Source organism: Apaloderma vittatum, unplaced genomic scaffold (genome assembly GCF_000703405.1).
Source record: "Apaloderma vittatum isolate BGI_N311 unplaced genomic scaffold, ASM70340v1 scaffold39499, whole genome shotgun sequence".
NCBI classification, from domain to species: Eukaryota; Metazoa; Chordata; class Aves; order Trogoniformes; family Trogonidae; genus Apaloderma; species Apaloderma vittatum.
In genome coordinates, this window is record NW_009735386.1 from 21547 (window position 1) to 43113 (window position 21567).

The window sequence follows — 21567 nt, forward strand, 5'->3', positions numbered from 1 at the left end:
TGTTGATTACTGCCTAGGTGTCTCTAGTTTTACTTTTGGAGCTGGTAAAATCTTCCTGCAGATATTTTTCTTGAGACATGTATCAAACTGCCCAAAGACAGTGGTAAGCTTAGTGACTATCCAAAATTACCAGTTACATTGTAAAAGTAAATAAATTAGTCCCCTCTACACCTTTTTATGCTTTCAGTCTGTTCTGCTGCAATTGTCTACAATGAAGCAGCTAAATCCCAACTCTTTTGTCTGCCTTCCAGCACACCTCTGTGGATGGATACACTGAACCTCATGTCCAGCCTATCAAGTCAAGTAGCAGACAAAACATCCCCCGATGTAGAAACTCCATTACATCTACTAATGAAGAGCATCCCCACATTGGAAATTATCGCTTACTGAAAACAATAGGAAAAGGAAATTTTGCCAAAGTGAAACTGGCAAGGCATGTGCTTACTGGAAGAGAGGTAAGCCTTTCAAAAAAAAAAAAAAAGGCTGGCAGTGTGTTTTATGTTCTATTTGGTTATTTTTATGATAAGCATTTCTGCTATTCTTTTAGCTTTCTCTTCTGAATAGGAAAAGTGCATTTTTAGTCATCATAAAGCAAGGTGCAAAGAGGCTGTTTCAGCATATAGGAGAAGTTGCCTGAGGTGCCCAAGGTTTTTCTTTCTAACCACTCACCTTGTTTTTTAAAAAATTCCCACACATTTCTAAAATGAAAGAGAAATCTACTGATACATAAATTTCATTGATGTTGATGATAGACAGACAGACAGATTGATCGATCCTTGATATTGAAATCTATTGATAGATAGATTGTGTGTTTGGAGGGCCTGTTTTTTCAGTGAACCGGATAATATTGTTTTGTCCAAACACTGGCAGAAGTATAAAATCAATCACTTTGTGGTACTGTCTGGCAAAGTTCTGAGCTCCTGCTGGTAGATCCTAATAACTGAGGAAACTTTGCTTGATGAAATGTGTAAAAGCAAGGTATGTGCATGTCTTATAGACATATCTGTGTTTTTGCTCACAGAGGTGCTATAGATTTTTGTTTAAATATTTTTGTGGGTTTAATAATCTGTGGTTGTTTGCTTTTTCCCCCAAGGTTGCTGTGAAAATAATAGATAAAACCCAGCTAAATCCTACTAGTCTGCAAAAGGTAAGAATGTACTGTAACATCTGAAATGCTATAAACAGTTGAACTGTGATTTATTTTATTTTTTTATTTCTCAAAAATAGTTGATCCCTTTAACTTGCTATACAGACATCTTTGTCTATGTATGACCTTGGGAGACAGTGGAATCCTACTGTCTTTTCTGTAATGTGCGTCTGCAATTTGTCTGAGGAGAGATACTCTTATGTGCTTCCTATCTAAGCATTGTTTCTTTGCTCCTCCTTCCTCCTCCAGCTTCACTCTTCACTGACAATAACATTTGTATCTAATTAGGTACAGGAGTAGTTTGTCTACATACTGAATCAAGATGTAATGCTACAAGGCTAGTATTTTTCTTGGATTTTTATTTAATGTCAGAATTGGGTTTTGTGGACTTACCAAGAGTGCCAGTTTCTCTGGATTTTGTGTTTTATGTTTGGTTTTATATTCTTTCAACTTTAAAATATTTGTTAAACACCAGAGACCTTTGGCAATTGCTTTTCCTATATAGAATTGAAAAAATGACTGAGTGCCATCAGAACATTCTTGTTTGGTTGTGCTTGTAGATAGAAATTCAGAAGTCCTTCATTACAATTGTGATAAGTATTATAAAAAAACTTTGGGGGGGTTTGTTTGGTTTGGGGGTTTTTACTGCTTAACTATGCATATATTTGGTTTTGGCTGTAGCACAGAAATGTTGTGTTGTCCTATTGGAGGTGGCCCATTATAAAATTCTGGGATGTTTTTTGTTTACAAATACTAGACTGCTGCTGGCTGCAACTGTAGAATGAGCAGAAGAGGGTAGGGCATATTGCTGTTCTGTTCTCTCTGGCTGTAGATACATTTATTTTATTGTGTGATTTTGGTTATGGGGAGCTATAAACTACTTTGCTTTTTTATTTTTTTAACTTATAATGTTTTCTTTCCTTTAATTTTTCTTCTGCAGTATTTTTGTTTGACTGTGAGTCCTGCAGGATTTTTTACTTTGTTTTAATTCAACCTACTATGCAGAGTCCACACAAAAGCTTTGCTGTCCTTAAGTCCTGCATCCTATATTGAACAAATCTCTTTGCTGCTATTTGAACTTGAGAAGGACCTGCAGAGGCAGTATGTGACAGATGATACTGGGAAAATCCTGTGCTGCTTACGTAGTTTTCTACCTAGTTTGATATTTGTGCTTGGAGAACTAAGTGAGTTCACCTCATTGTTGAGCAATGAGAGGGTAAAAAAGTGAAAACATTCTGGAAAATTAAACATGAAAAACTTACTTCTGAGATAATTGCTTTAATGATAAACAAGTTGTATCTCACACAGAAATATTCAATAATTCAGTAAATCATTCCAAGTATAAATGAAACTTCCATAGGCTACAAAAGATGCTATCACTGCACAAGCAGTACGCACGCTTTTGATTGTTTTTTGAGTGGGAAGCTGATCATTAGAGAAATGTTTTTAGGTAGGGTTAGAGGAGTTTATAGTGAAAGTAAGGACAAAAGTTAAGTTTAGTGATTTAAACACAATTCCATTCTTCTTCAGTAACTTCTAGAAATACTTACCCCATGCATCTTCTGCTTACACTGGAAAGTGTGATAATTTGTTAGTATAAAGTTTTCCTTTGTAACATCTTGGTTGTAATTTTCAGAAAAAACTGTTCTGAAGCTCTGAATGTCTTCAGCTTCCTGCTGTTTTTTGAGAATTTTGAGTGAACTATTCATTCCCTGAAAGTACGCTGAAGTGGAGTTTTTCCACAGTCATTCAAGCAACTGTACGGTTTTTTAAAGCAAATAATAGTGGAAGAGAAAAAATCAGCATGCTCAGAATTACTACTTCTGTTAGTATTTACATAGGTCGTTGTGTATTATAAATAAAACAATAAAAAATTCTTCCATTCTGTGAAATCAGTCATTTTTTCTGCATTGAGCTATTACATAAAGTTTATAATTCTTTATGTACTATTTAGTATCACTGTAATGTGATTTTTTCTTTTTTTTAAAAAATATATATAATTGTCATCATGATTGTACTGTACATAGGACTGTTAAGTAGTCAATTTTTTTCTTCAGGAGGTAATGTTCAGAATGGAAAGCAGTGATAGTAGTGTTGTTTTAATAGAAACAGATATTTTTCTGACAAAAGTTTATAGTGCAATGCTGGAGTATGTTCTTGCCACGAAAACATCTTTACTGAGTTTGAACACATCTGAATCAACATAGTTGAGAGGACAGTCTCTAGAACTTCAGAGCTGGGAGGTGGTATGCAGGCCAGCGAAAGTTTTAAGCTGTCAGTTGCTATTGATTGTTGTTAATCAAACAAGGCAAATATGAAGTGATCTTAAGCACAGAGTCATTCATCAAACCATCCCCTTTCCATTCACTGCAATATAAAGGATACTCAGTGCAAGCAGATTTTGCCATAGTACTTGCTACTGACCTAATTAAGTAAAATGAGTCGAGGCATCATAGCTTCTCATGCAGCGTTCTGTTTTGTAAACAGAAATCCTTGAGCACCTACTTCACTTGCTGGAAGTGTCATACACGCTGGGTCTGTAGTTAGTCACGGGTATGAAAGCAAAGAAAGGTTTAGTTTGTTCTTGGCCACTCTCTGATGTTATTTATGCCACGTAGTATGGACAGAGTACCTTGCAGACATGGCTATTTTAACTCAAACATCAAATATTAGGAGATGACACAAGTAAGCTGACCTTGTAAATTTTTCATTTTGCATCTTTGTGCATGCAGGGTGGTAACCTTACATTTCTTGCTTCGGGCCCTCCACCTCTTAAAACAGATAAACAATGTTAAATTAAGGGCACTGCCTTTATTTTGTTTTCAGTTTGTTCGGTATGTGGTTCCTGTCTTACTCACTGAGCACCTGTTTAGAAAACAGAGCTGCCTTTTTTGTGAACTTGCTGTCTTGGTAGTAACATATTGTACTGACTTAGCTTTTTCCACTGTCATGACTGTAATTTGTTCCTGCGTGTAGGTATTTGGATGTCATCATAACTAGAATTTATAATTATTAGCTGTTCTATTTTCTGCATGTCTGCTACATTGAAAGTGTCTTGTACTGGCTTCACTAGGGACATTTCTGAAATAGCATTCTGTTGTTCTTCTGCAAACTGTTAGTGGTACAGAAGGTTTTTTTCTTATTAGGTTTGATTAGCAAGTGATGTTTCAAATTTTCCCTTTTTTGGGGATCAGCAAGCTGCTTCTTATTCTTTAAACATATCTAAACGTATTCTTTAAACATATCTAAAGCCTCAAACTTTGGTTCTTTCTGTTAAAAGCAGAAGTAAAGAAGTTCAGAGATTAACGTGGTTGCATTTGTAGTCTCTCTGCAGTGCTATTCCATTATTTAAGTTCTTTCAGTCTTTCAAACAATTTCTTCCTTCCTGGGTTGGAAGAACTGTCTGTCACGCCAAGCGGCTTTAGCAAAGCTGCTTGACTTAGTTATGTGGTGATATTATGGAATACGTAAGTTACATCTGCCTTACTTGCAAGATGCCTATACCTGAGTTATTTCAGAAAAAAAGGTCTGAAAATGTTGGTTTCCAAGTAAACCACTGCTGGAAACTTGTCAGAAGTTGATAACAACTGCAAAACATGAACTCTCAGAGGAACGTGGATCTCTCCCTGAAGAAGGCAACCTTTAGCTCAGTCAGTTGAGCGTGGCACTAACAATGCTAAGGTCACGGGTTTGATTCCCGTTCGGTCCCCATGTGTTGCCTGATCTAGCGGAGAGGTGGCGTCCCTGACACCAGGGAGGCTGGATTAAAATGATCTCTAAGGTCCCTTCCAGCCTAGGCCATTCTATGATTTTCAGCAGTGAGCAAGCAGTTGAGAGAGGAGTTTTGCAAGGGACTACAACTACTTAGGGTTTTTTAATCTTAGAGCAAGCCTTTTAATCAGCAGGTACCTACAGATAGATTTCCAAAATTTCAGCTATTCTTTTAATTCATACTTTGCTGATCGCTCTCTTTCCTTCCTCTCATACATTTGGAGGGAGGCTGACACCATCCTGTCTGTGAAATAAAGTAGCCAGTTTCCACTCAGCTGTGATGTGATTTGTGTGGATGAGCATCACCTAAGATAACTTTGGCTGCTTCAGCCTTGCCTAGTTCCTGCTCTAAGCATGCATATGCATTTCAATCAACATTAAAAGTGCCTTTGAGTCAAAAATCCCCAGACAACCAAGAAGGCCACCTCAGCACCACTAACCAGCAAGAAAATACCCAGAATTCACCTTGTGACTTTGAGTTCATTTAGAATTTGACTTAGAATAGCTGCTTTCTTTCAAAAGATTGAGACTAACTACTTCCTCTTGAGCTACTCACAGTGACTGCTGGGTTGTGTACCTACTTTTGTATGAGAACAGTTTTTTGAAGTCTGTCTATTCAACAGGATATGTAATAAAAGATGTGGCAAAAAAAAAATGTATCAGTGTTTGTACAGAACAATTGTTAAGCCCATATTTTGTATCGGTATTATCTTCTGTTCAGAACTGGAGCAAGTAAATGCTTCTTTATAACAAAGTATCTGCATCAGGCTAGAGGACAGTAACACTCTGTCTTGAGAAAAATAGAGTTTCATGGCCATTTCCTAATATAATTTTTCCTATATGGAAGAATATATATATTAGACGGAACAAAATCTCATGTCACTGTGAAACTAATTTGAATCTTAAGCCAATTAGTAAACTTCTAAATTCTGTGAGAATATTGAATAAAACAATTTTTGCAATTACTATGTGATTCTTATATATTTTTTATATTTGAAATTGTTTTATTTATAGAAGTCTAAGATTTTGATCCTGCTTATGAAGACAGGTGTTCATTGGTGTAACTTTTATACCAGCATTAATACCGCTAAGTATTAGGAATTGCAGTTTTCCACATACCTGCTTAGAAGCTCTTCTGCAGCTGTACCAGCTATTAGTCTACATTTGATAGCTTCTGACTAATTGGTATTGATTTAGCTAAGAAACTTTTTTTTGTGCAGCAGATTAAAACATTTTGAAAAACAAAAAGTACACAGAAAACAGCCTGGTATGATGATTTTTCATGCGAATAATGTGACTTTATGAGGAAACAAGAATATTTACTAAAGCTAGTTCTATTGCACAGTATTACGTACCCACGTGTTATTTTTTAATACAGTCAAACTGGATCATACTGTTCATGTTTTCTCAAAAATGCTTTTATGGTGTTTGCCTCCTTCTGAAACTGTTTTAATGGCAATTATAAGGCACATGGATAGTAATTGCTTGAAATACTTAAATAATGTAAATATGGAAATGCAATAATATTACTTGATCAAAATTTGAGTTTCAAAATATGTGACTCCATAGTCTTGTAGAATAAATGCAGAATTTTGGAAACGTTATGACTAAATGCACAAATGGAGTGAAAAAACATGAGTATTGTCTAAGGAAAAAAATGTTAATTTCTCATAAATCATAGCCTCAGCCATCATAAAATAAAATCTAAAGTGCTTCTCTTTGAGGAGGCATTCGGTCTCTAGCTTGCATTGTTGCACCCTTTTGCAAAGGTGGCATCTGAACAAATGGCACTCATTTTGAAAATGGAGAGAGGGATGTCCTCTGAGACACCAGACAAGGAAAACAACAACACAGTTCTGCCTTGAGCCAAGTTTGTCTGTAAGGAGGACTGTAGTGCTAAAATGTTTCCAAAAAATGTCGAAGCATTATGCCAAAGCCAGCGAGCTTTTCTTTTATTTCATCAGCCTTCAGCCCAGTATGGGACTACAGAGTGTGCAGCACAGTAAATAGATTTGGCTATAAGGATATGCTCTTCACTTGAAGTAAAACGGTGCAAGCTTTTCAGTACTGACAGCCTTGAGTGTAGAGCTGCAGAAATATGTAGTCATTTTGGATTCCTTTTGTTTGCCTTCTTCCCTCTGAGCCCCTGGGTTAGTCTTGCTTCAGCTCTTATTTAACTGGTAAACTCATGAATGATAGAAACTTTAAGAGCCAAGACTCCTTATTTCTGGGTTGTTTTTTAAAATATTAAGAAGTAAACCCACCATTGTCTTAAGTAGATACAAATAGGACTGTAAATTTGTCCAATTGTTTCTAATGATGTGATTTTAAGATCACAAAGCATACTGTCGTCATGCAGAAATCTTCAGGCCTTGCCAGAGGGGAGAGAAGACAGAGCTGTTTGTGACTCAGTGTAAAAATTTGGTAGTTGTGAGTAACAGGAACTTGCTCACTTCACCTCTGTGCAGCATCGGGCCTAGGGGACATCAGGATTCTTGGAATCGCATTCCATTTTAACATCAGTGTGTTTGACTTTCCAGTAGTACTACACCTTGTATTTGTACCCCCGGTTAGGTGTGTATTGAGGGTAGTTAGCTGAGCTTGCCTATCACCAAAGAAATCAGAGCAAAGAGATAATGAAAACTTGAGTGGATAATCCATTAGTTTTGGTCAATGTGAAACTCCAGAAGAGACTATAAAACTTACCTGTGTCTGCCTGTGTAAAGCTTAAAAATAACCCTAATTTTGATATATAGTTGGTAGTTGTTACTTTTATGTAATGTATAAGATGTAGATTAGCTTTTCTGGAGGTTTTTTTTATGGAGTTACTTTTCTTTCATGCTAATGCTATTTTCTGTGGCTTATGCTGCTCCTCTTTGCCATCTAAATTTGCGTATCTTGCATAACTTTTCCCTAATTAAACACCCTCTAAGAAAATTGTCTTGCTTTCCTGACAGTTGTTTCGAGAAGTACGAATAATGAAGATACTGAATCATCCCAATATTGGTAGGAGCCCTGCATTTCTGCAAACTTTTATTATGCTGTTTACATTTTACTCTCTTTGGTTTTATTTGACTGTACTTTACTGCTATGCTTTTGTTCGTTAAACTTTGAGATAATGGGGCAGTGAGCATTCAGTAAATGCTTCATTGTCTCCCCTCTGTTATTGACTCTGCTTGAAAATAAGAGTTTTGCTCTGAGAAACCACTCAATCCAGGAAAGCCTTAACTCAAAGTAGGAGATGCAAAGTGCTTCGGTCTGTTGAGGGCCCCAGCTCCCTTCTTCCGTTGAAGATAAACTTAAGGCCAAAAAGCATGAATTTCGTAGGTGAAAGTAGCAAAACTCTTGTTAGTTCAGTCTAGGAAAGGCTCCCGCTGACTGATATTTCCGGAAAACTAGAATTACAAAGCATGTAATTTTCCCTTTCTGCTTTAGTTTTTCCCCTACCCCACAGCTTCAGGGCCCTACTTTGTGATGACAATTCTTCTGGCTGAGGAGGGCTGGACAGTCTTGTTCCAGAGACAGTTAATGGTCCTGAATCGGCCAGAGGGCTTGTTGCATACAAGGTATGGACGAGGTGTACAAGTTATTACATGCTAGGCACTCCCTTCTCATCCCTTGAATCGTTTGTTGCTTTTCCAGCATTCTTAGCTTCTGCTGGTTTTTATTTTCTTGGGTGGCGGTGGGGCTCTGTTTATTTTTCAATGAGTAGTTACTATTGCAATCAGAGGAAAGTCTTTCAGACTTAACGTTTCTGGTATCCAGGTGGGTTTTAGTTGGTCAGAATCTCAGATTTCTGACTGGGAGCAGTTTACTAGGGAAACAGGGAAGGTTTGTATGGTCTTAAAGATGTCTGTGTCGGATTAAACCAATTACAGCATAAACTAGCTTGTACAGTGTGCATAAACTGAGAAAATTGTGAATTAATATGTTTTATTATCATCTGTAATGTAGAAAATAATTTTGCTTTTATCTCCCTCAAATGAATGCTAACCTAAAGGGTATAAAGTTTTTGTATGGTTTAGTGTTATCACTGGCCATAAATTATACTTTCTTCCTAAGTATGATTTTTTTTTTTGTTTGTGCTGTGCTTTTTCTCCTTGCTGCAATCTCTCATTCATTTTTCTTGCAGTAAAATTATTTGAAGTTATTGAAACTGAAAAGACATTGTATTTAGTAATGGAATATGCCAGTGGGGGTAAGTAGATTCTTAATTCTGCTTTAAGAAAAGCCATGTCAGTTGCATGCCTAGGAATGATTTAAGGATTTTCCAGTAAATGGATTATTCCAGTCTGGACTTTCTAACAGTCCTAGCAGACCTCCCAGGGCAGACTTTCTTGCTTGCGTCACATTTTCTAAAGTAACCTATTAAGTTTGTGCTTAAGGGTAGTTACCATTCTGAGATCTCTGCTGCAATATCAGGAGATAACCTGGTGCTGATTCTGGCAAAACCTTGACTCGATATTTATCTGCTATATTTAGATGAGTGCTGGTGCTTTGTTTTATCTTGAAGACCTGTGCCAAGGCACTTGGGGAGGCAGGTCCAGGGGATGGGCATAAGGAACATGGGAAAGGGGCTCGGCAGGAGCACAGGTTGAGAAGGATCGTGGGTACCTGCTTGAGAAGCTTCTTGGCAGCTGAATGGGAAATGTTTGAATGTGGGAAGGAAATCTAGCATGGGGCAAGTAACCAGCTAGGAAAAGCTGCTTGTCAGACAGGGCAGAGCTGAGCATCTGAAAGGCATTGGTGCAGCTTGATTTGAAAGAGAACAAGAAGGCAAAACCAGAGTACAGATACCATTAAGTGAAGCTGCTAGAGATGTGCGAAGCATGTCTGGTACGTAAAAAGTTACCTGTTTTTCCAATGTGTTTTATATTAAATATGAATGTTTTTCATGATCAAAGTAAACTTTTCCTCAGTATTTTTAAAGTAAATTTATTTTTAAAAATCAAAGAAGCCTTAGTATGAAGGGTTCCATTTTTATATTTCTTGACTATCATATTTCTGACAAATTAAGTCCAATGCAAACCATAAAAATTATTTTTTTTCCTGGCTTTCACAAAGCAGGGGGTGGGGTGTTTTCAAGCATGATTTTATTGTACATGACAGTCAAAAATAACACCTGGGCAATAGGACTGATGTTTTATCCATGTCATGGTCAGGAGAAGTGTTTGACTACCTAGTTGCACATGGAAGAATGAAAGAGAAAGAGGCTCGTGCAAAATTCAGGCAGGTATGAAATTAACATTCACTCTTTCTTTTGTTTCTATTTATGGTGTTTTCAGATAGACATGAGTGTGAGCATACTTCTTTTACTTAAAAAAAATAGTCATTGTTGTGATAATGTTTATTAAAGCTGGAGTGGAAAAGAATCCCTGAAGAGAAAAATATCTGCTTCCTACATACTATCTAAAAATAGTAAGATAGTTTTATGTTCTTTTTTTAGTGGATGTTCCTAAGAGTCACAGATTTTTTATTGCGACTCACTTGAGATTTTAATCCTTTTCTGAATATTTTCGAATTGAAGAGATGTTCTATCTAGATATATTGATATGATGGCATTTATTACCGTATCATGTCACCTTGTTTTGTATGAAGAATATTCTGTAACAGGTTTTTATATTCTTATTAAAAACTTTATCATCTCAATCTTTTTCTTACCCTGCTTTTAGCTTTTGAAAGCTTTAATGAGATAAATAAACAAAATTTAGTATTTTTTTTTAATTAAGCTTTATCATTAACATGTGAAGAAACTACTTTTAACTTGCTGTTTCAGACTTTTTTATTATATGTGAAAGATATATATGAAAATGTACCATGAAGTATTCTGTTAGGGATGAACTGCATAGATATGCTGCAAGTACTTCAGAAGATAAAATCCAAGATGGTACATCTGGCTATTGAGTTGGGATGTGGGACAATTCCCTTTTATATAGTAATTGCTATTGGGTGGTGTGCATTTAAAATACATGTTTCTCCTATTAACTTGAGGAGTATGTGTTAAACTTACTGAAAAAAGAAAATAAGATACTTTTAGAGACTTTTTAGTTTTAGTATTTGAGCTTTAACGAAACTTCCATTAATATTTTCTAAAATGAAAGCTTTATTAATTTCTTATGTTCTGCTGAATCGTATCAGGAGCCAAAACTACTGAATTATATATGAAAACTTATACTGAGATTGAAATAAAATATTTCACTGATTTTGGTGTTTCAGATTGTATCTGCTGTGCAGTACTGTCATCAGAAATGCATAGTTCATCGTGATCTTAAGGTAGGCTGTTACTTTTTTTTCATTTTGCTGGTTGACAGTGTAGACTTTTTTTCTGTATACTGGTACTTGCCACTGTCTCCGAGTGCCTCAAATGTGTGGAGGAACTATCACTTGTACTTTATTCTTGATTTTTTGAAGCACAAAAATAATGTACCTTGCCTAGTGGAACAGGGGAGTGGTAAGAACAGAACATGTGTTACTTACGTTCCAGTTTTGGCTTTAAGAAAAAGATATGATCTCTGAAGGATTATATCTGTCATGCAGATATCTACACACCGAGGCTGCAAAAATTAAATTACACCAGTGAACACTACTTAATTAAAATATTTTCAGTTAAAGATATGTAAAATGATCTTTTCTTAGTAATTCACAAGAAATATATTAGGCTTTTAATCCGTTTGAACTTCTGGATGATACTCTAGTGTCTAATTCAGGCAGAAAAATAAATCAAAGATAAACAGAAACTAGTCAAATTTCCTTTTTTTGGATGCCTTCTAGTAATCTTTCTGTATAAACCTACCAGACTATGTTAAAGAGTTCAGCAATTGCAAGTACAACCTAAGCCTTCAGTCTGAAGGAGTCTCTGTGCCAAGTTTAGATATCATGAGACTTGAACACAAGATCTTCACCTGCATAAAAGTTGGCTTGTGCTCTTACTTTGACATCTCTGTGCATTTACAAAGAAAACACTGGTGTAGGTTCTTTTTTGCTAATGTATGTAAATGCTTGTGAAAAGTTGAGGTTGAGTAATTCCTAAGGGTTTTTTTCACTGGTATCTTTTGTCTTAACTTTGTCATACTGCTCTGCAGCATGCTCTCAGCCACTTTCTTATAAATCTGCCAGCTCCTGTGTGTGCCTGTGGTGCTGGCTAATACATCCTTTTCTGCTGAGTCCTCCCTGCCCCAGGGCCATTGTCATTCAATGATGCAGATGCGTGGCCAGCACTCTGAATTTGGAATGCAACAAGGAAACGACTGGATCTCTTTGAAATCTCATTTAAAAAAAAAAAAAAATTCCTCCTTTCGTTTAGTGATGGTTTGGAGCCTGTGAATGTTTTGTCAAGCTTCCTGGAGCTTACTGCAGCCACCGTTGTTGAGCTTTCCAGAAAGGCTGCACCTAGGGACCTGTAGGCTTGGCTGGACCAGCCACTTGCCCTGGGTGTCTCTGTCCTGTGCTTGGCTGTGAGTAGGGAGGCAGCCAGATCCTTGGGCTTACTTGGTGCTGACTCGCCCAGCCAAGCTGTATTGCTGAGTCTTAGTGCGTTGACCTCTGCAGTTATTTAGCGCCCTGCAGCTCACTCTTTCTCTTGGAGCCCATTACAGCCTCCCTCCTTGTTTCGTTTCTAAGTTCCACAGCACACGTGCAGCTCGCTGCAGTGCCCACCGGACTAGCCAAAAGCTGCTCCTCAGCATTCCCACGGGATCCCTTTTACCATCTGTCACAAGTGTTTTGCTGCTGATCTCCTTCCTATTTGCAAAACAGGCGGATAAAGCTCCAAAACAATTCTTTGTTTGCTTTTCTCTCTCCATCTTCTCTTGGATGGAGTTACGTTAGACTCATTTGCAAAGTTCAGGGTTAGATGTGGTTGAGAGTCGATCGACCTAGCCAATGAAAAATACGTTCCCCAAAGAAAAAAAAATCGCTAAATGTGCGGCTTGGAGGAGGTGTTGTCATCTTTGTCTTTTCTTTCCAAATGTCATGTGCCTTACTCTAAAACCCTCCTCATGTTGCTGCAGAGAAGGAAGAAGCAACTTTGAAGCTGTGTCTGTATTCACACCTGCTTCTATTGACTTTCTCCATGGGATCCGTGTGCTCACCACTTGACATTGTTAGCCCTGCAAGGCAGAGGTCTAGCACCACTGCAGAGATTTTTTTTTTCCTAATAAACCTTTAGTAACAGAAAGAGTAAACTGCACCAAATATAAATTAGTTCAGACTAAACTTGGAAGATGTCTAAGAAAGCGTGCAAATTTGTCCAGGCTATTCTGGCAGAAGAGGAAGGAGTGCAAGGCCAGTGGGTCCTTAATCTGTCTCCTTTTAATTTTCTGTGATAAGAAGCAGCTTGTGCAGAAAGGGCTATAACCAATTCCAACTTTGCTCACCCTGTGAAGCACAAAACTTCTCTTACTTTTTCAGTGACTGTGAATACCTTTTGCTCTGAACATGTAACCAACAAGTTTGGCGTATTAAAAAGGAGGTTTCAGTGGTTTTATTTGAAGTAAGGAACCCAACGACACGGGGTACTTGGGTAGCAGAGTACTGTCGAGGACTATTGTAATTGCAGAGCAGCTGCACTGACAGTAGTGTTTTCACCACGAGGAAAATGAAGTCTTTGTGCAGTAATGTCGAAGGCTGTCAAATCAGGAAAACATCTCTGAGTCTGTCTGTGGGCACATCAACTGGAATCAGCTGAAATTACAGATCAGGAATTGGAAAATAAAATGTTTTTCAGGATAGTTTCTGGGAGCAGGCTGTGTTTTATACTCCTAATAAAGGCTAAATTCTGTTGTGCAGCTATTGGCTTGATGTGCTGATAGTTAAAATTCTCTCCAGTTCATTGAGTGCAAGTGAAATTATTAAAAATAAAAGAAAACCAGCAAATTAATCCGAATTAAATGATGTTTACCCGAAGCTTTGGGTAATGTCTGTCCTGTTGAAAAAGGATTCCTGCTCTACTCAGTGCTGCTCCTGTGTTGGTGATAGGCAGATCAGGAGCTGGTATCTAGTTAGATGAGTAAACCTTCCCAGTTGTGCTGCAGTCTTCCTCGTGCAGCGTCCTTGCATTTTGAGAAATGAGCTTTAGAGAAATTACTAGAAAAAAAAATAAACTCGCTCATTTAGTTTTCTGACTTACCTGTCATACTAAGTGTAAGATACTGTTTGCTGACTCTCCATGTTCCTGAATACTTGCATCTCTGTATGTGTGATGCATTGCATTCACATGATGAGTGCTGCACAGGCATTAATATTGTTCGATGTACAATGCATGCAGTTTTTTCATACACAATGTATTATTTGAGTGTTAGACATCTTGGTGGTGTTATTGCTAAAGCAAGGACTGATAATAAGGGGAGAGATTTTTTTTTTTTGGTACGGAATGATAAGATACAGCACATAACTTGAAGTGTTTCATCTTATAAGCAGAGAAGAGCTACTTTTAGAGCCTTAAATCTCTTCTAACATTTACCTTGCCAAAATGATAGATGATGTCTGGCTTGAGATACACACTCCTTGCCATCAGAAGTTGGCATGAACCTGTCAAAAGCTGAAACTGCTGTTCTGAGATGTCTAGATACTTCAGTCTAAAGCTGAACTTTAGAAAATAAAACAAAATCTTTGTAGTTGATTCAGTAGTTGACTTTCAAGTCTGTTTTAGCGGTTTTTAACACATATTTTCCTGAGTAAATAAATGTAGTCAATTTCCAATCTTTGTAATATATTCAGGGGTATTGGTTTCTTACAGGAAAGATACAGATGGTGCACCATTTTAGAAAAATAAATATTTTTGCTTTTTTAAATAAGTAGTACACTGTAATATATTTATCTTATTCTGATATGTCAGTTGTCCTTTTCCTCTTTTTCTCTTAGGCAGAAAACCTTCTACTTGATGCAGACATGAACATTAAAATTGCGGACTTTGGATTTAGTAACGAATTTACAGTTGGTAATAAACTGGACACATTTTGTGGAAGCCCTCCTTATGCTGCTCCTGAACTTTTCCAAGGAAAGAAATATGATGGTCCTGAAGTGGATGTGTGGAGCCTTGGGGTGATTTTGTACACACTAGTCAGCGGATCGTTGCCTTTTGATGGTCAGAATCTAAAGGTACAGTTGCAATACGAAAGCTTGGCTTTTACTCTCTTTAAATCTTGTATGTCGTTATTAGACTCACCTTTTAAAACTTTATTTTAAAGGAACTGAGGGAGCGAGTACTGAGAGGGAAGTACCGCATTCCATTCTATATGTCCACAGACTGTGAAAATCTACTTAAGAAGCTACTAGTACTGAATCCAATAAAACGAGGCAGCTTGGAAGTAAGTAATTTCATCTTAGAAAAAAGGGGTTCAGATTAAGAAAGAAAAAAATACAATAATTACTTAAGACTTCTTTAATTTTTCACAACAGGTACTTTCTTCCTCTTTAAGGGCACGAAAGTCGTGTTAGAAGAAAAAAGGCAAGAAAAACAGTGCAGCTTTAAAATAGAAAGTGTTAGTAAGTGAAAGTCTAACCTTAATTGCAGCTGACTAAAGACTGTCATTAAAGAATATTTCAAAGTGCAAACTGCTCTCACTTGTTGCGGGCAGATAATGGAGCTAGTTCAAAATGCGTGGAAAGCAGGACAAGTTTGTAAATATCTTCTGCTTTGAGGTCAGAATAACAAAACCAACAGCAGGCAGTACCATAAGCATTTTTGACTTAACTTATTATTTCCAGCATGAATTCCTGAAAATGATAGCTACAGGAAGAATAATTGTGATAGAAGATTAAGTGGGTTTTTGTTTGTTTTAGTGCCATAATATAGATAAACAGGAAGAACTCTTTGAATGATAAGCTAATAATTGCTAGTTATTTTTATTCTTTTCCCCCTTCTGGTAGCTTTTTTTCTGAATCGCTGGAAAAATTAATATATATAATAATACTTGCTGTGTGTCTCGGCTAAAATCTGTTTTGAACATTTCTGCTGAATTACGGTTTGGGTTTCTTTTGGTTAGTGAAGTAGGTTTTCTTTTCATGGAATGCATAACTTGTAAGGTGTCTAAAAAGTGCAGTGTTTTTAAGGGGCTGATTTTTTTCAAGATTGCTGCACTGACATGTATTTGCTGAGTAAGTCTGGAGCTGATACTTTAAAAATATTTTGTGTAGACTTCACTCTAAATGCTGCTCTGTTCTATTTTGTGAACTCTTAAGAAACTGAGAGGCTTTTTAAAATAACATCTACTTACCATCGAGTTGAAAGTAGAGCAGAAGATAAATAGAATGGTTTTTAAATATTATTTTGCATGAGTTAATCACCAGTGACTTATGTTTCATCTTTCTATGCTTATTGGTGCACCAGTGGGTGGTGTTCCAGAGAATAAATTCCATCTAAGCAGCTTTTTATTTGTAGTAGCATGACTTACACTTCCTGGTGGGGGATGCTACCTGTGAAAAGAAGCATTTGTTTAATGAGTTCTGTCTGCAACTTATTTCAAGCCGATGCTGGTTTGTCACTTGTTATAAATAGTTTAACTTGAATAAAATCTGTGCTGAAGAGAATAGTGAATGGTGGCTTCTGCTTTACTGATATCCCTTAATTATGTTGTATTTATTACAGTCTAGAGGACACAATATAAGAGTGTAGTCACGCAAAGAGGGTGAGAGATCGCTTTTTTTTTCCCATGTCATCTTTAAGTTGGAGGAAAATAGGTTTTCCTTTCATTGAACTTTCCTCTGGATTTTCAGCAGTTTCCTCTTCAGATCTAATTTCGCTCTTATTCCAGATATTGTAGTGTTACCCAGTTCTAAAATTCTTTCCTGTCCCCCGAGAGAGGTTTTGGAATAGCAGCCTCTCTGGAACTGCGTAGTTGTCAGATTGTATGAAGGGGAGTAAGTAAATGTTACATGTGGTGGCGGGTCTTGAGCCAGTACCAAAATACTCATGATAACCAGCATTGATCAGTACACTAGTCTGAGGGAGAGACACACCACAAACTTTTTTTTTTTTTTTTAAATGAATATTGCTGGAGTCACGTATTTGAATTAGAAAGCTGTAGTATGTGGTTTGGAAAGAAATTATTATTTTTCTGAGTAGGCGCTTCTAAAAATACATGTTTAGAATGAAAGTATGTATTTATTAGACTTTTTTCTAAAAGTGGAAAGACAGTGTCACCTTAGGTGGGAAGTATTTTTGTCCGTGCTTTTAATTACTTGCTCAGTTCCAGCCATACAGCTGCTCAGTCCCTGTGCATGTTTTTCCAGACCATCCAACAGATGTTTGTCAGTGACATCAGCATCAGAGCTGAGACTGACACAGAGTCAGCACCGTATGGGTTAGGCTTAGCACTTTTGCTCTGTTTAAGGATTGGACAAATTTCTGTATAAATGGTTCATCTAGTCTATTTGATTATAGCAGCAGAGAGAAAATATTTTAGAAGACAGTGTTGTTGTAAAACAGTAAATTGTCACAGGAGGAGATGGGAAAAACACTTTGTCAGAAAATATGTGAATCTCTTAAATACCAAGATTTCAACAAATTTCTCCTTCCCCTCAGTCTTCAATTCTTTGCAAAGCAACAGTATGTGGAATTCCCACAGAGGAGATCTGTGCTGATGAAGAGTAGTAAAGCAAATGATTTTGTGAAAGACAGGTCTTGAGCTGGGACAGATCTTCATTGGATAATTTTCAGGAAAATTAAGGGAAACCTCATCAATAATATGTAGCTGGTTGAAATTCAGTTTTGGTCAGATCTTTAAATACGCTGACCAAGGCCATTGCTCTTTAATTAGCTGACTGGAAGTGCAACTGAACTTACACAGATATAATGTCAATCCTGGAATCAGATCATTTGTGTCACTTCAAAATGGTTGCTTGTAAGAGCCTATTTTAAGAGTTGTACAATAACTCGGTATACCCGTAAGATCGTGTATTTAAAAGACAGAAGCTAGCAAAAGTTTAGATATTTAACAGATGGAAAGCTAGAGTGGAGTGCATTGAGCTATAGATGCACCTACTGAAGAGACATGAGAAACTGTAAGTGGGAATTGTTGGGTTTGCCTGTTAATTCAAAAAAGATCAAGAAAGGGAGGCTGGATTTGAGCGGTGTGATTCCTGTCATTCAAATGCCTTAAAGATATCGTTCATTAAATCTAATTTTTAAAACATCATAGTATTCTTTGAGGAGCCTACCGTGTTACTGAAAGGCTACAAAAACGTAAGCAAAGTCTGTCATCCAATAGGCTCATGCTCTGTGTACTGAAAACGCAATGCAGCGATATGTATTCATAATCCCTTCCACTTTATCCCCCTCAAAAGCCAAAAAATCAATTTTGTGGCAGAAATATGAGCAAATCTTTAAGCCTTATTGTCAGCAAAATGTTAACTGGCCCGAGTACAAAGTTCTGTATTGTTCTTGTGTAAGGGTACAGTTATTGGGGTCTGTAGTTTGGCAGCAGCACTATGTACAAGGAGTTTGGTTATATTAGTGGAAAATTGAGTCTTTTGCTCTTTGTGAGAAGTAACTTAATTTGGTATTTGCAAGGCACATTTGGAGCCTGTGGGAAACTTTGACTTTCTGGCACTTCTTTCTCTCTTCTGTCAATCTAGTGAGCATTATCAGCATCTGTCCCTGAAGAGGCATGTGTGCCTCTTGCTGTAGGAGGGAAAACATTTTAAACTGTTTTAGAAAATATGAATATGTCCTTAAGGAGAAATTGTGGTGGTGGTTAGGCTTTCCACCTGATCAGTCTTGCAAGCATATGAGAGATCCAGGCCACAGGAGAGGGAAATTTTCCAAAGAATGCAAGAGAAAATTTTTAGTTAAATATCTTCGTGGCATAGAGGGAGTTAAGAGGCATTTCTCCTTCCAGCCAAACTGCGACTGTATTTAGGTCAAGTGCAGTGAGAAGATCCATAGGAAGAAATGACCAGTTGGCATCACAGTCTTGAAATGATTGACTGTAGGAAGCATTGGCATGCTCATGAATATTCCTTAGCTTCCAAACGCTTAATGTGCTATTATTTGAAGGAATTGTTTATTGGGATAGAGTTGGAATTGTAGTAACATCTAGGGACCTTAACCAAGATTAGAGCATGAGTATCAGGCATTTGGGAGGACAAGATTAAGAGATTGTCGAAGTGAAGGGTACAAAATGAAAGATTTTTTTGTGTCTTGGACCTGCAGATTTTTCTCTCCATAATTTTTCTGATATTTTAGGCAAGTGAGGTGTATTATAAAGGGTAAGTAGTAGAGGGGAATGAACTAATGGAAACAAAAGGACATGAAAGGTAAAGACACTGTAAGATGCAAAGGGAAAAGGTGGGAGGAAAAGAGCAGCATTCAGATAATTATGATTTTTAAATTGTTTTTCCCCAAACCAGCTAGCATGGATTTAATCAGATACGGTAAATGGCATATTGACCCAAAACTCATTTGTTTTCTTAGCAAATTATGAAGGATCGGTGGATGAATGTTGGCCACGAAGAGGAAGAACTAAAGCCATACACTGAGCCTGAACCAGATTTTAATGACACCAAGAGAATAGGTAAGACTTTTATAGGGATGTTGCATCTGATGTACTAAGGCAACTTTATCATGTAAATCAAACTGAACTCTTTTATCAAATTTGAGATACAATCTCATCATACAAGTAAAATGTTTTCTTTTTATTTAAATCAGAAATTTCATTGCAATGCCCTCCTTATAACTACTGCCGTGACTTCACTGAGCTGACATGAATCTACAAGCACAGCGAAAGACAAATAAGATTAAAGAATTTAACAGGCAGAAGGAAACAGATATTATGAGGGCAAAGATTTTTATCTGTCATGGTCAGAGAAACATACTGGTTTGGCTTTGTAGCTTTTCATAATTACTGTTTGCCAGTGTTTCATTTGTTGAATAACATCTAATTTTGAATAATGTTGAACTACATTGAATAACGTAGTTGATAGTTCTGAAGAAGAAAGTAACTATGAAAGACGGGAGTTGTAGCCTCTTTGATTTTGCACAACAAAGATGATGCTGCTTGAGTTGAGTTCTAGTTACCTGTTAAATTATAAGAGTTTCTTCTGTTTTCATGGTTCTCAAGTTGTCAGTAGACCCAAGAACCTACTCTGCTAATGTATCTGGTTCTTTTTACTTCTAGACATTATGGTCACAATGGGCTTTTCAAGAGAAGAAATCCATGAATCTTTAGTAAACCAAAAGTATGATGAAGTCATGGCTACTTACCTGCTTCTGGGCAGAAAACCACCTGAAGTGCGTGCTACCTAATTTACGTCTTCTGTTTTGATCTTTATGTGTGTGGAGGGTTGAATATTCTGGTTGTCAATGTTTGTGTTGAACTATTTCTAAAAAAATTGTGATTGCGAACTCATTGTCTTTACGTTTTCATGTCTTCTTGGTTATCTTGTTAGTTCTCATATGAAAAAACAGATTGAATAAATACTGTCTTCAGCATGTTTACAAGCAAATGTGAATTGCTTTTTTAAAAACAATAGCTGTTAGTATGAAGTGACATGACTTCTAAGTGCTTGAGTCTTCTTCCTGTCATATGTGTTTACAGCTGAAATATGAAATAGAATAATTGCTGTAGTCAAATTAACTACTAAGATGTGACATCCTTTAGTTCTCAGAAAGGTGTACTCATCCTTTCTCATTTATATACTTTACTACAGCATATTCTGTTACCTAATAAATAATTACATTGTAGTCATTAATAAATTTGTGATAGAAAATCTTTTGACTGTTTAGGAACTAGAAGGATCTGACAACAGGGATTTTCACGAAATCAAGTTGACACCAAAGCTTTGTTTTTCAAGTGTTTTGTTTTGGTTTTGGTTTGTGTTTTTTTCCTGGTGCTTCATTGGCTTTCCTTCACTGCCAAGATAGTGTAGATCTAATATGTGCACTCCTGAGTGAATTTTCCCACATCTCTGAACCTGAATTCCCTTGTGATGACAGAGCATGAAGGGAATCTGTCTACAATGATCTTCACTCGAACTGTTTCAAGAGGATATTTGTCTTTTCCACTGCTCTACTTACAACTTAAGCTGCTTAGATATCAACAAAGCAGTGGCTGAGTTACATACCCTACAGAGGTGTGTTGAAAGCCATAAAGAATCCTTGAAGCAGGAGTACTTGCTTTTTTAGCCCTTCTGATTTCATCCTATGCATTGTGAAATTGTTCTGAAGCTGTAAGTTCTCATTAAAGCTTTAAAAAGAAATAAATTTAAAAAAAACCGGAGGAGCCATTCCTTGGCTTGGGTTTTAAAATAGCACATTTTTGCTACTGTCACGATTCTTCAAATTTTACTTTGAGCTTTCATTAACTTCTTAGCTTTATCTGCATGTTTTAAAAACACATTAAACACAGATGAAGTAATAAAAATCGCACTGAAGAAAATTAAACTCTGGATACAATTTTAACCTTAAAAAAAAAAAAGTGAAGAATTCCAATCAACGGCTTTATTATGCCATAAAAGTACGGGTAACATTGAATTCTGCTTATGCTTTGAAAAACTGTTTTCCTTTGTAGTTTGAAGGAGGCGAGTCGTTGTCCAGCAGCAACTTAGGTCAAAGGTCTCGTCCTAGCAGCGACCTCAACAACAGCTCCGTGCAGTCTCCCGCTCACCTGAAGGTCCAGCGGAGTATATCGACCAACCAGAAGCAACGGCGG

General features: G+C 36.9%; 1 protein-coding gene across 5 annotated transcripts in view; it reads left to right on the plus strand.

Annotated features, from left to right (window-relative positions):
• The first annotated feature begins 257 nt into the window (after window positions 1-257).
• The window catches only part of MARK1 (MAP/microtubule affinity-regulating kinase 1), a 34844-nt gene continuing 13534 nt past the window's right edge, over window positions 258-21567 (plus strand). For all 5 annotated transcript variants that reach the window (XM_009876546.1, XM_009876548.1, XM_009876549.1 and 2 more), the window contains exons 1-11: window positions 258-455; window positions 1094-1147; window positions 7876-7924; window positions 9051-9116; window positions 10081-10151; window positions 11135-11191; window positions 14780-15016; window positions 15106-15225; window positions 19332-19431; window positions 20035-20147; window positions 21427-21565. In XM_009876546.1, the coding sequence (XP_009874848.1) occupies window positions 7897-7924; window positions 9051-9116; window positions 10081-10151; window positions 11135-11191; window positions 14780-15016; window positions 15106-15225; window positions 19332-19431; window positions 20035-20147; window positions 21427-21565 (931 nt within the window). In that variant the 5' untranslated portion in view covers window positions 258-455; window positions 1094-1147; window positions 7876-7896. The remainder of the gene's footprint in view (window positions 456-1093; window positions 1148-7875; window positions 7925-9050; window positions 9117-10080; window positions 10152-11134; window positions 11192-14779; window positions 15017-15105; window positions 15226-19331; window positions 19432-20034; window positions 20148-21426; window positions 21566-21567) is intronic.